Source organism: Pholcus phalangioides, unplaced genomic scaffold (genome assembly GCF_987345545.1).
Source record: "Pholcus phalangioides strain wild (caught in Gottingen) unplaced genomic scaffold, Ppha-v1.0 ptg000004l_1, whole genome shotgun sequence".
NCBI classification, from domain to species: domain Eukaryota; kingdom Metazoa; phylum Arthropoda; class Arachnida; order Araneae; family Pholcidae; genus Pholcus; species Pholcus phalangioides.
Window position 1 is genome coordinate 24399671 of NW_028301597.1, and position 12086 is coordinate 24411756.

Genomic DNA, 12086 nt, shown 5'->3' on the forward strand with positions numbered 1-12086 from the left:
TCTGACCTATTGTGCTTTGACCTTGAATTAATTAAAATTCCATTACTATTTTCCAACCTGATAAATTTCCATTGCTACTACACGCATTGCAAAGAAAAAAATTTTTTAGTCCGTTCGAATATAGAATTTTCTTTAAAAGTTAAATTTTTTATTTACTTTAGGAATTTTCGGTATAATGACTGCCCAATACAACGTGAGTTTTCCATGGACTGATAGGTTTGTTATTACGAGCGTTGACTGTACCGTCTTAGACAATTTTTTTTCATATGTACATATGCACAACATTGAAGTCCGAAATGATTTTTGTGCTTTAAAAAATATTGAATTGGTAAATAAATAAAGTTGATTTATTTACGTAATCAAAAAATTGTGCAAAATAAACCGTAATGCGTGAAAATATTCTGCAGAAAAATTTAACTGCCCAACGTCGAGGACCTACACCCTGAGAGAGACTAAGAATAATAAATTATTCTCTCTCTCTCTCTCTCTCTTTTTTAGTCGAATTATAGTTCAAGGATGTTATAGATAATTGCAACCTTGTTTCACCAATCAATAGCCGTCTCAAAGTGTCAGAACGCTGTCAATATCATTTGACATGAAATATATGACATCCATATCTGTTATGGGCATCTTTTTCTCAGCCACCTTGTTGGGCATTTTGCCTGTTCTGGCGTTGCATTTGTATTTGTATATTTTTATTTGTATTTATTACACGTGATTGGTTACGATATAGTATACTGCAGTGGTTCTCAAAGTATGGATCGCGACGTGAGTGAACTAGGAGAGTCGCGAGAAATTTACCAAAATAACAAATTTTCGTTTCATTTTCCGCAACATCAATAAAAATATGTCACAACAAAAAAAAAATACCCTTACTCAACTGAACAATTTACCATGCATCACATAAAGTAATTTTATCAAATTCTATATGTAATTTATGCATCAAGTTTAGACTTATACAGGATAACTTAGAAAGAATCATTTGATTTCAAAATCACATATTTTTTCAAAATTAAAAACGCAATGATGAGTAATATGTTGAAATAAGGGGGAGGGGGGCAATATCTATGTAATATGAATAACACGAAGATCGAGATGTAGTTCGGAAAGAAAATTCACATTTTCTCTGTGGGGAATCGAACCGCCAATCGCTCAGTATCCGGGCGAGTGTTCTAACCATTGAACCACAGAGGACGGACATTTCCATTCCTGTATAGAGCATATGTATGAATGCTGAACGGGACTGCGCAGCCTCCTAGCTCAGCTAATAGCTCTTACGACGTTAGCCCCCAGATGGCGACATATAGAGAGAAAACGTGTCACTCACTCACACACACACACACACACTCTCCGTGACATCGTTTCTCTCAAACTATCTATATGAATAATATTATTCATGGTAGATTTCAAGCGAAAAATCATTTCGAAATTGGTTGATTCTTTCTGAATCACACTGTATATTCAAATCAAAGAACATACACTTGACTACGCTTCTAATTTCATAATAAAACAGCACTGTCAACTAAATATTCAAAAATAATTTGATTTCATTCATCACTGATATGCAAATTGGAACCAAAAGAAAAAGTTGTCCCGAAAAATGCTGTCGAGACAGCCCATGCACTAACAAAAAATCAGGAATGTCCTGGAAAACCGATACATATTTATACCGGTCACTTTATGTAGGGGGTGGGGGAGTCGCAGATAAATTTCTTGTCAAAAAGAGGTCGTAATGCAAAAAGTTTGGGAATCACTGATATACTGTATATAAAGATTTCTATCTTGACGAAACTTCATTTTCAGCCATGGACGTGTCTATCCACTAGAATAATTGTTATTGTTTTTATTTACTTCTTCAGTAACGAGTGAAAGCAGTACAATCAGTTTTCGTCGTATTTTATAAGCATTTGAATAATAATAGTAATAAGTTTTAATGTTCACGATTGAAAATTTTTATTATATTATGGCTTAGAGAAAATGATTTTTTTTATAAAACAAGCCTTATCTAAATAATGTCCAGCAAATATTTTTTTTCTTTCATATGTACAGCATTGAAGTCTGAAATGAATTTGCAGCTTTAAAAAAATATTTTGAGTGGATAAATAGAAAAATTTAAGTGAAATGTAAACAAGCATTGTGAATAACATGCATGATGCGTACAAATATTCTCCAGAAAGATGTAACTGCTCAAGGACCTACAACCTTAGGCTAAGAATAATAATCACTCTTATTGGAATTACAATCGCAATTACTACAACTCTGCAGTTGTAGTAAAGAGAAGGATAGATTTTTTTACAGCAAGGGGGAATGTTGTAGATAAGGGCTCGCAAACTGGCAACCCGTGGGCCGGATTCAGTGCTCGAAAGCTTCGCGTCCGGATAGTTGCTTGTAATGTGACTACACGTATAATTTCTAAACTTGATGTGTTTTTTGGATTCTAAATTTAAAAAAAATTATTACAAATTAAAAATTTTAATTATGTAAAGTTGGTTTTGGGATAAAAAGGCTTTTATATATATTACAAATATTTTTTTTTTCAATTCATACAGATCCATACTAGTGATGTCCTCATGCTTTATCTTAATAAATTTTTGATGATAAAATGATTATCCATTTCACACAAGTAAATTAAATTTTTAAATAGATTACGTGAAATAAAGCTACTTATGTAATTATGCGGGAGAGAAAGTTTCATTTCCACCACCATCACACAAGATTTATTGTATTTCAATCAATATTTGTTTTTGAAAATATTACTGAAATAACATAATTAATGTAACACACTGTGAAACTGCAATCAGGAAATATATCGACATCATTTCAGAGTGAAAAAGAATTTATATAAATGTGCTACTGTATTTGATATATCCAGAAGTTGAACTCTGGACGGTTTGTTTTTCAGTTTTAAAAATAATAATTATTCTATTTGCCTGTAAATTTTTTTGAGGAAAAAATGTTCACGTTATAATTTTTTTTTTTTTTCAGAATAGATTTGTTAGTTTCCGTATTTTTTCACCAAAATAACTACTTTTTCCTCAAAATTAACTTTTAATTGAACTTTCAGGGGCTGATGAGTATTTTAAAAAATATTATATATATCTGAATTTCTATTTCAAAATTTCACTACAGTTAAAATTTTTTCCATTAGGAAACTATCATATTCATAATAAAAATAACATTTTCCTTAAAATATATTACTATGCACAGGTTCACGATGTAGTGAATATAAATTTATATATTGGAATAATAACAAAAATTCATTAATTAATATACATAAAGATGTTTTTTCATAAGCCTTCAAATAAACTTTTAAATCTTTCAAGAGTAATTTTGCAGATGATGTTACTTTGTTCATCTTCTATATGATATTTATCCCAATATATTGTATCTGTATTATAATACATATTATTGTATTACAGTATTTATATATATAGACACACACGTATTGTAATCATGGTTTTTATGCCAATAATACAAATTTATAGTCACTTTGATCTTTTTAATTAAACTTTTTAATATGCATAGATATAATAGCTACGTATATTTATGCATATTAAAAAGATTAATTAAAAAGATCAAATTCATCGAATTGACTATAAAAATTGACTATATATATTATTTTTTTTAATTAAAAAACATGTTTTCAAACATTACATTTTCTTCAATTCAGTCTCAGCTTTTTCATGTATTACAAAAAAGATTATTGTCCAAAGACTAACATCAATTTAGTAATACAACAAAACGCGAACTATTTTTTTTTTTTGTTCATATCATTATAATTAGCGTATTGAAAAGAAATTATTTTGAATAACATCTGAAAAACTCTTCGCATCTTTAATATGATTTTAAGAGGGGATTTAAAAAGAAGGGGAAAAAAAGCCTTCAAAGTCATAGAATTTACTTCCAACACCAACGTCAAAAACGTCCTTCAGTAGGTTCTAAACAATAAAAAGATGTGATATTAAAAGCTTATTTCATCTAAATTTTCTTCTCTTTCTTCGAAAACATCATAAATAAAAGATGAAATATTTCATTTCCAAACAATATACTCGTAAATAAAAACATGATTAATCTTTTTTTAAATGGGCATAAAATATTATATTTATATTTAGATATTTGAGCTTCTTATTTTATTTTGTCATTCGAATTAAAATTCATATCTTCAAATATTTTATTTTATTTTATTTTATCTCATCTGATTTATATATTGAAAAAATAATAATAATTATGCAAAGACTAATATCAATTTTATATTATAATTATTATACTATATGTATTAAAATTCAGAGCTTAAAAATAAAATTGTATTCATGTTTCATGATACTCAGAAGTCATCAAAAGGCAAATACACGGAAAAATACATATTATTGTAATTTTCCTTTACCTTTTTTTGTTGATAACTTCTGAGTATTATTGAGCAAAGGTTGACTCTTCCATATGTTTCACGGTATTGGAAACTTATTGATCAGTTATATTATCGGGATCTCATTTTTATGGAAACTTACAGTTCTATAAATTCTGGATTCTGGAAGTATAAAATATCTTGAGAATGTTTTAATTTGAAATAAGCCTACAATATATATATAGAGTGCATAGCAAATAGGGGGTATGGCATTTTACTGGTGAACAGTTGATCCTAGAGGTATACTTTCAATTAGAAAAAGTATTCAAATAAAACGTTTAGTAATCAGATATGTGCCATTAAATGCAGGTAAAACTGTTTTTCCGCATTTAGAGCTGTTTCTTCCCAATTTTTCTTCGTTTTGGAATTCGAATATCTCAGTGAATATTGCATGAAATTCTTCGTTGGCATCAGAAGTTAGGAGGGCAACAACTTTCTTGGGTATTGGGGAACAAGGGGGCTATATAAAAAGTTTTTTATTCTAATAACTATACAACCCCTTGAAATATGAATGACATATCTGAGTACTACACGTGATTTGGATACTTTTTCTAATTGGAAGTATACCTCTAGGATCAACGGTTCACCAGTAAAACGTCATACCCCTCTGTTTTCTATGCACCCTGTATATATACAAATGCTATTATACTTATGTTATTGTGGGGGTAAGAGAAGTAAATATATCATAATACAGAGCTGATAATATATCATCAAGTAAATATGTATATAAGTCTATATATTAATATGATATAAGAGATATATATCATATTATATATCTTATGACGCCATATTCTAGTTGTATAACATTTTATTTTACGTGTTCGAAAATATTTTATTTTAGTGTTCGTATAATATTTTATTCAACATGTGCTCTAAAATATATCTTATTTTATAGTGTGAATTCTATGGGTTTATTAATCTGTCGTGGTGTTGAAAAATGGACTAATACTTGTTTCATTTGTATCATCAAGGCTGTTATATGTGCAACTGTTTAAAAGTTGATTCAACTATATGATATGTAATATTGTTATCGCTGAGAAATCATAGGATCGTACTACATATTCTTAATAATCAGGAAATATACTAAAAATTAATTTTCAATTGTACTTTCAACTAATGATTGCTATTTTTAAAGATATATAATTTTTTGACTATGTGATTGTACGTAAGTTAGGCAACAGTACGTAAGTTAGTTACAGGCAAACTCTGCCATAATTTTATTCATCAACCTAATTTTAATATTATGCAATAATAAAATAAATAGAAAAATCATACAATAATAAAAATAGCTTAAATTTACGTGGGTAATTTTCCGCAAACCTTCAATTAAATCTTGGGTTAGAAAATCATTCAAGATTTATCATGCGAACTACATCAAACTCGTGTACATCATTTTTACTCTAGCGATAAAAATAGCAACGTTTATTCTCCTCTTTTCGTTTATATCACTATAGTCAGCCCATCGAAAAAAACAATTGAATTGCAACAGAAAAAGATATTCAAATTTCAAGTATTCTGTATTTAATATCGATGGAATTTTTCAATGAAAATTTCGTCTAAGATTTATTTGTATCAAAAAAGTTTTCCACTCATTAGATAATTGTTGCTAGTGAATTTTCACAGCTATCCTCTTAATGTTCCAATATGTGTTATTGTCAAGCATCTTTTGCTATCCTTTCAGATACTAAAAATTATGAAGAATAAAAATCTTTTATCAAATGGAAGACATTCAAGCTCATCTCGATAACACAAAATACAAAAGTACAAGTTTATCTACCGGAATAATTGATTGAAAAAAAACAAATGAAATTTATGGATAACTTACCGAATGTCACGTGAGCCAATAATCCGACCAATAATCCAAAACAAATGGAACACCATAATTTTAGCGTCCTTCTGTTCATATTTTCTTCAAGAAGTCTATTTACACCAACAGAAAAAAATAAGGCACACTTTTCAACAGCTAAATTCCCAAAATCCTATAATTTTCAGTCTTCGGTTTCGTTCCCCATTGGGAAGAAGAAGAGCAGGAAGATGTATCTCTCCCGCTACTTTTCTTTTGTAGATTCAAATCGGTCGATACAGATTCCCGTTAAATGATCCGCGGGTCACACAAGAAAACACCGCTCGTTCGCTCTCTCTCTCTCTCCCTTTAAGAAAAACCCGCCATAAAACGGTTTTCGTCGCGGGACACTTACTCTTCGCGCTGGGTTAACTTTTTAACCACCACTGAACTGGTGTGTAACTCTTGTCAGAGTCTACACACACACCTCACTCCGCTTCAGGTGAGTGACTGGAAGAATCGGCACGTGACTTGCTATCCTAGACGCGATTGGTTAAGAAGTTTTCTGCCCTGACGTAAGATGACAGAAAGAAAAGAGATGGTTGTGGAAAAAAAAAAGGAATTTATTAAAACACAAAACAAAACCGAAGCGCTTCTGGAACGACCAGTTTGCGTGTTAGTAAAGTGTTATGAACAACGATAGTGACCAAATTGCTCTCGGGTTAAAGCCGATGTGTAACTGGTCGTTTCATTTGTTTCTCATAACGGTTATTTAGCGGACGTTTAGGCTGAGTATTTTTGCTGTCCGCGACGTCTAATGCCGTTTTGTTTTCGAGTTAAAAGCTAATGAGCTTATTCAATCGATACACCGTATTCGCAACTAACAATCCATTTCGTTCACTGACAATTCGCTAATTAAGAAAATTTCTATGTCCCATTAATCGGTAATAACATGCCATAAATCTCGTAAACAATGATTTATTTTCTAATTATAGTGATCCCGCTTTCGCTATTCACAAACGCTTCCATTAAAATTACCTTGAAACATTCTTTTTTTTTCCTCTTTTTCAGTTTTTCTTTAATTATTACAATATATACTTTTGTGATACTGGTATTTGTATACGCATTGTGACACGGGTATGGTGATACGGATAGTCATTTTAGGACAATGCGATAAAACTGGTTTATAATGAGCCATTTGCTTGCAAGATTTTCTTAATGTGTGAAAAAAAAAATCTTGAATACAAATACATGGACGTTGGAAGGATTTTTGTCTCAAGATAAAAATATCATTACGCTTATGACTATTTTGCTGTAAAAAATATTAAAAACTTTAGCGTTAGTGAAATAGTCAATTTAGGGCTTTTGCAATTTACACTTACCTGAAAATATTTAAAAAATTCTTGAATAAAAGAACAAAAATTTTCTTTTGAAAAATAACCTCGAGAATGACTGGGAAAATACAACGGTAGAGACCACTTTAAAAGCTGAATTGTCCACTATGTCCTAACAAATGTAATTCTGGATTTAAATAACTTCAATACTTTAAATGCCACCTGTCAGTCGTGGGTTAGGGGAGCTAGCTTCTGACTGTGCAGGTCTGGCCTCGAATCGTTCGGTCAGGAATGACTATTAACAGATCGGAGAGATCTCTTGGGAATACGTGATAATCACGCTATTATTATTATTGTTATTAAAATAACGCGAATCGTGTACTGTATATTCATGTAAAGAGCCCACCTGTAAACCAGAATTTTTGGGTGATTAGTTTAGACAGATTCTGCTGTGCTTCATTGAATAGTATAATTCCATAAACAACGTTAAAATGATTGTAAATGGTTGGGAAAAAAAATTCCAGGGAATATTTGCGGCAGTGAATGTTTATTTACATGAAATGATACTCAAAAAAACAATACCTCCGTCGAAATTATATCATAAAATTTTGATATTTTTTTACAGAAAAGACATTTACTATTGCTATACGTGCGCAATAAATACACTCTTGAAGTGTTAGTCATGGTCAATATACTGCGGAATAGTAAAGTAATTATTCATATGGTTTTGTCGTATGGTAGAAAATGTTTGAAGTACAAAATTCATAATTTACACGTTTTACTTTTAAATAACCCAAGAATAGGACAGCCTGTATTTTGAAATGTCCCCCACCCTCTATATCCATACTGTAAATCAGTGTTTCCCAAGGTGGGCAATATCACCCCCTGGTGGGCGATGGAATGGTCCAAGGGGGCGATAGAACCTACTGATTTAACATAGGATCCCATGGGTTTACTTCAGTTGGGGGGCGATGAGGGGGAAAAAATTTCTGATTAAGGGGGGCGATGGAACAAAAAGTTTGGGAGACTATGCTGTAAATTAATAAAATAGGTGAAATGTACTTATTTTTCATATGTGTACATCAATTCGTTGCAAGTAAAATGCTCAACCTGTCATTCACTCGTATGTATATAAAACAACAAATAGGTAGATAAAATAATAATAAAAAAGGAAAAAGCTTCAATTGTGATAAAACTTGTAGATAAAACAAGTAGACACGAACTTGTAGACTTTGTGCAGCACAAAGCGTTGATTGTACCTATGTTGGCCTATAGGTCTCATCACGGTCTCAAATTGAGGTTTTTTTTCGTTTTGGTTGGAGTAATTTCATTCTAATTATGGTAATGACAATAAATTTAACATTCTATGGTCCAGCGTAAATTTGAATATATGGCAAATACATGATCGAAACCCCCCATACCGAAAACGTAATGGTTCAGCTCTATCCATTTTATACAGATAAAATAATCTCTTCCATACTTGCTGTGAGTTGCACGCTATAATCTTAGGTAGCCGTTGGAATATCTAGGGAAAGCATGTTACATGCTCCATATTAAAGAAATCCACTCTAATTAACTGAATTAGCGTGTTGACGTGTTTTTTCAATTAAAAGTATGCTAACTGCACCGCATTGTAAAAAAAAAGTTGTCTACATGTTTTTATAGGAGGTGAATCATAGAGGATTAACCCATTGCTGGGTATAACTTGAGAACGATTGACCTGTGTCCCGCGTTTTCTTGGTGAAACTTAGTCAGTTGGTGTCTGTATTTTCTGAGTTGAGTTTTCATTGGGCATTTTACCCGTTGTGGTATTTGTATTTATGAAATCTCGTTAATAACCCTATTAAAACCACTGCTTTCCAGAATTCAGACACAATCATGTTGTGTAATTTAGGATTTAAACTCGACGTTTTCAAACTCCATTGAGAACTTGAACTTGTAAGACTTTAATAAGACATAATTCAAAATGATAATATAGAGCATGTAACATGCTTTCACTGGATATTCCAACGGCATGTAGCTTGCTGCAAGTATCAAAGAGATTAATTCGTTCAACAAGATTATAAGAGAGAGAGAGAGAGAGAAATCAATTACAAAAGATTTTTCTAGGGCATTAATCTTTAAGAATAATATATATATATATTTCCTTGTTCACGAGAACATGTTCACATAACTCAAGTTCACGGTGTCACTCGGAAATATTAACATCTAAGTATAAGGCATTTGAGGGATTTAAAAAACACAAAAAATGCCTTCTATGTAAAGTACAAGTGAGGATAGGACAAGAAAAAAGAACATTATAGGTATACGTGAGGGGTCTTTCAACTCGGAAAAATAAAAATAAAAACACATGTAAGATATAGCACATACCATCAAAACTCGATTTAATGTTTTACACTGACAGATTCTTTGAGAAGGAAAACAAAAAATGTCATTTCACAACTGCCCTCGAGGCTAGTTTTCGATCTCATAAAGTTCATTCATACGCATCTGTGTCTTTATTTCTGTTTCAGAAAAGCGTATTCAGTTCTATGAGAAAATAGTAAGAGAAAAGGTAGATATTTTCTTCTTTTTTATCATATCTTTCTTAACACTTTCCTCAAATAGAATAGAGAGAAATGTTCAGAAAAGAGTTCGCTCATTGTGACACGCATGAAGCGAATCATTCATATTCTTACTTGATATTTACGCGCTGATAATTGCTCTTCAAAAGAAAACCTCGAAATGTCTTCATTATCGTCGTTGCAAAAGGAACGGGTCTTTCGAATGGATAATAACGGATGATTCGTTCCCGCCAACAACAACAACAACAGAATTTCGTTCTCCTACATAAAAAGACACTTTGATGACGAGTCGAGCTAAATTTCGTTTCTTAATTCCACCGTGCATAATCGACGCACTAGATTTTGTGGCCTGTACGTCATCCGCAATTCGAACTAAATACTTTGAAGAATATATGTGTGTCACGGTGAATGTGATAAATCCGGTTATTATCCATAATCGGCCGACCATTTTGGTGAGTTTGATAAATTTCCCTAAATTCATCACTTTCACCAGCGATTATGCATAACACCCAAGCGTCGTTGGTAAACATGATAAATTGCACTCAATTCATCACATTTAAGGTTATTATGCATAATCGCCGCAACTTAAGTCATGCGACCACGATGAGGAAATATATGGCGTTTTAATGTACTATGACGCGTTTGTGAAGAGCCAAACATTCCTGATACGTATAGGGTCCAATGACGACTTCGACTCCCCATCTCGTGTTAAACGCTGATAGTTGCCAATGAACATTATGGAAGCGGTGTATGGGAACCGAGCTAACTAAACTGTTTAACGTCAGAAGTCTTTGGAAAATGTCCATACAAACTATAGAAGTAACTACTTTTTATTTGGCAAACTGGCGTATTTACAGGTATCACATTGTCCAAAAATCCAAAAATTACGTTTGACTTCGTTCACTTATGAGAGAGAAATAAAAAGTCAAATATGATTTCATAAATTTTTGGACAATGTGATCAATACGCCAAATAAAAAGTAGTTACTTCTGTAGTTTGTATGGACATTTTTTCAAAAAGGCTTGTGACGTTAAACAGTGACATATTGGGAATCACTGGTCTAAAGAAATTCGGCAAAATGATCCCAAAAGTTGGTTCAGCCCAGATTCTGACCGATCAGAATTCAAGGTAGGCTTTCGGGCTGCCTAGGTCACCAATCCGAAAAATTCCAACTAGTGAAGATGGCTTTTCCCTAACGATTCAGGAAGTCCAATCTATGGAGCTGGTCTTCCATCATTGATATTATTTAAGAAGCTGTGTTCTGGTATGCATCATTGCCGAGTATTCTTTCTTGCCCGTGGTAAGTATATTAGTTACGGCTCCATTGAACAAACTAGACCCATTCCTATTCTCATTTAGATAAATGGTAATATATTTCATAATAAGAAAAAGAAAAGAGCATTATATATCGCACTTTCTTGACCGTTTATTCTGAGTGAACCGTGACTGAAAGGGAAGCCATTCGATGGGCGGAAGTTTTTTACACTCATAAATTGCAGTCGGACGACAAAAAAAGAAATAATATCATTATTATTGTTGTTGTTGTCGTTGTTATGAAGAGAAAGGAGAAGAAATAAGTAAGTTGTTTTTGGAGGATAACTGGCAGGATATTGAATGGTAGCACATTCATAGCACTTCCTTGTAAAGGATCGTTCGCAAACGTAACGAGAGGAAAAGGATTTAGATTGTCCCGGTGTCCAAAGCATTTTTGTTTAATACATAAATGTATCCAAACGGTATAACTGGACGATAAATTTTCTCTTTTCATACCGTCCTCTAATCAAAGTAAGAATTCGTTTGGTATACGCGGCAATGATTCGTGAAAACAAATTCATATTGTGGGCAATTTAACTCCAGGTGATGGATGGAGTAATTTACGGATCTCTTCAAGCTTGAACAGGAAAGAATATCTGAGATGAGATGATCATGATAAATCAATTCAAAAAATACTTCTGCACTTTTTCCGGCTTCGTCAAAGTAAATGCCCAGGATTTAAACATGAC

General features: G+C 32.1%; 1 protein-coding gene across 1 annotated transcript in view; it reads right to left on the reverse strand.

The window, feature by feature from the left end:
* The window catches only part of LOC149086951 (uncharacterized), a 173353-nt gene extending 166679 nt beyond the window's left edge, over positions 1 to 6674 (reverse strand). Inside the window, exon 1 of the mRNA XM_089231158.1 lies at positions 6228 to 6674. Coding sequence (XP_089087284.1) covers positions 6228 to 6306 — 79 coding nt within the window. The 5' untranslated portion in view covers positions 6307 to 6674. The remainder of the gene's footprint in view (positions 1 to 6227) is intronic.
* Between the last annotated feature and the right edge of the window lie 5412 nt (positions 6675 to 12086).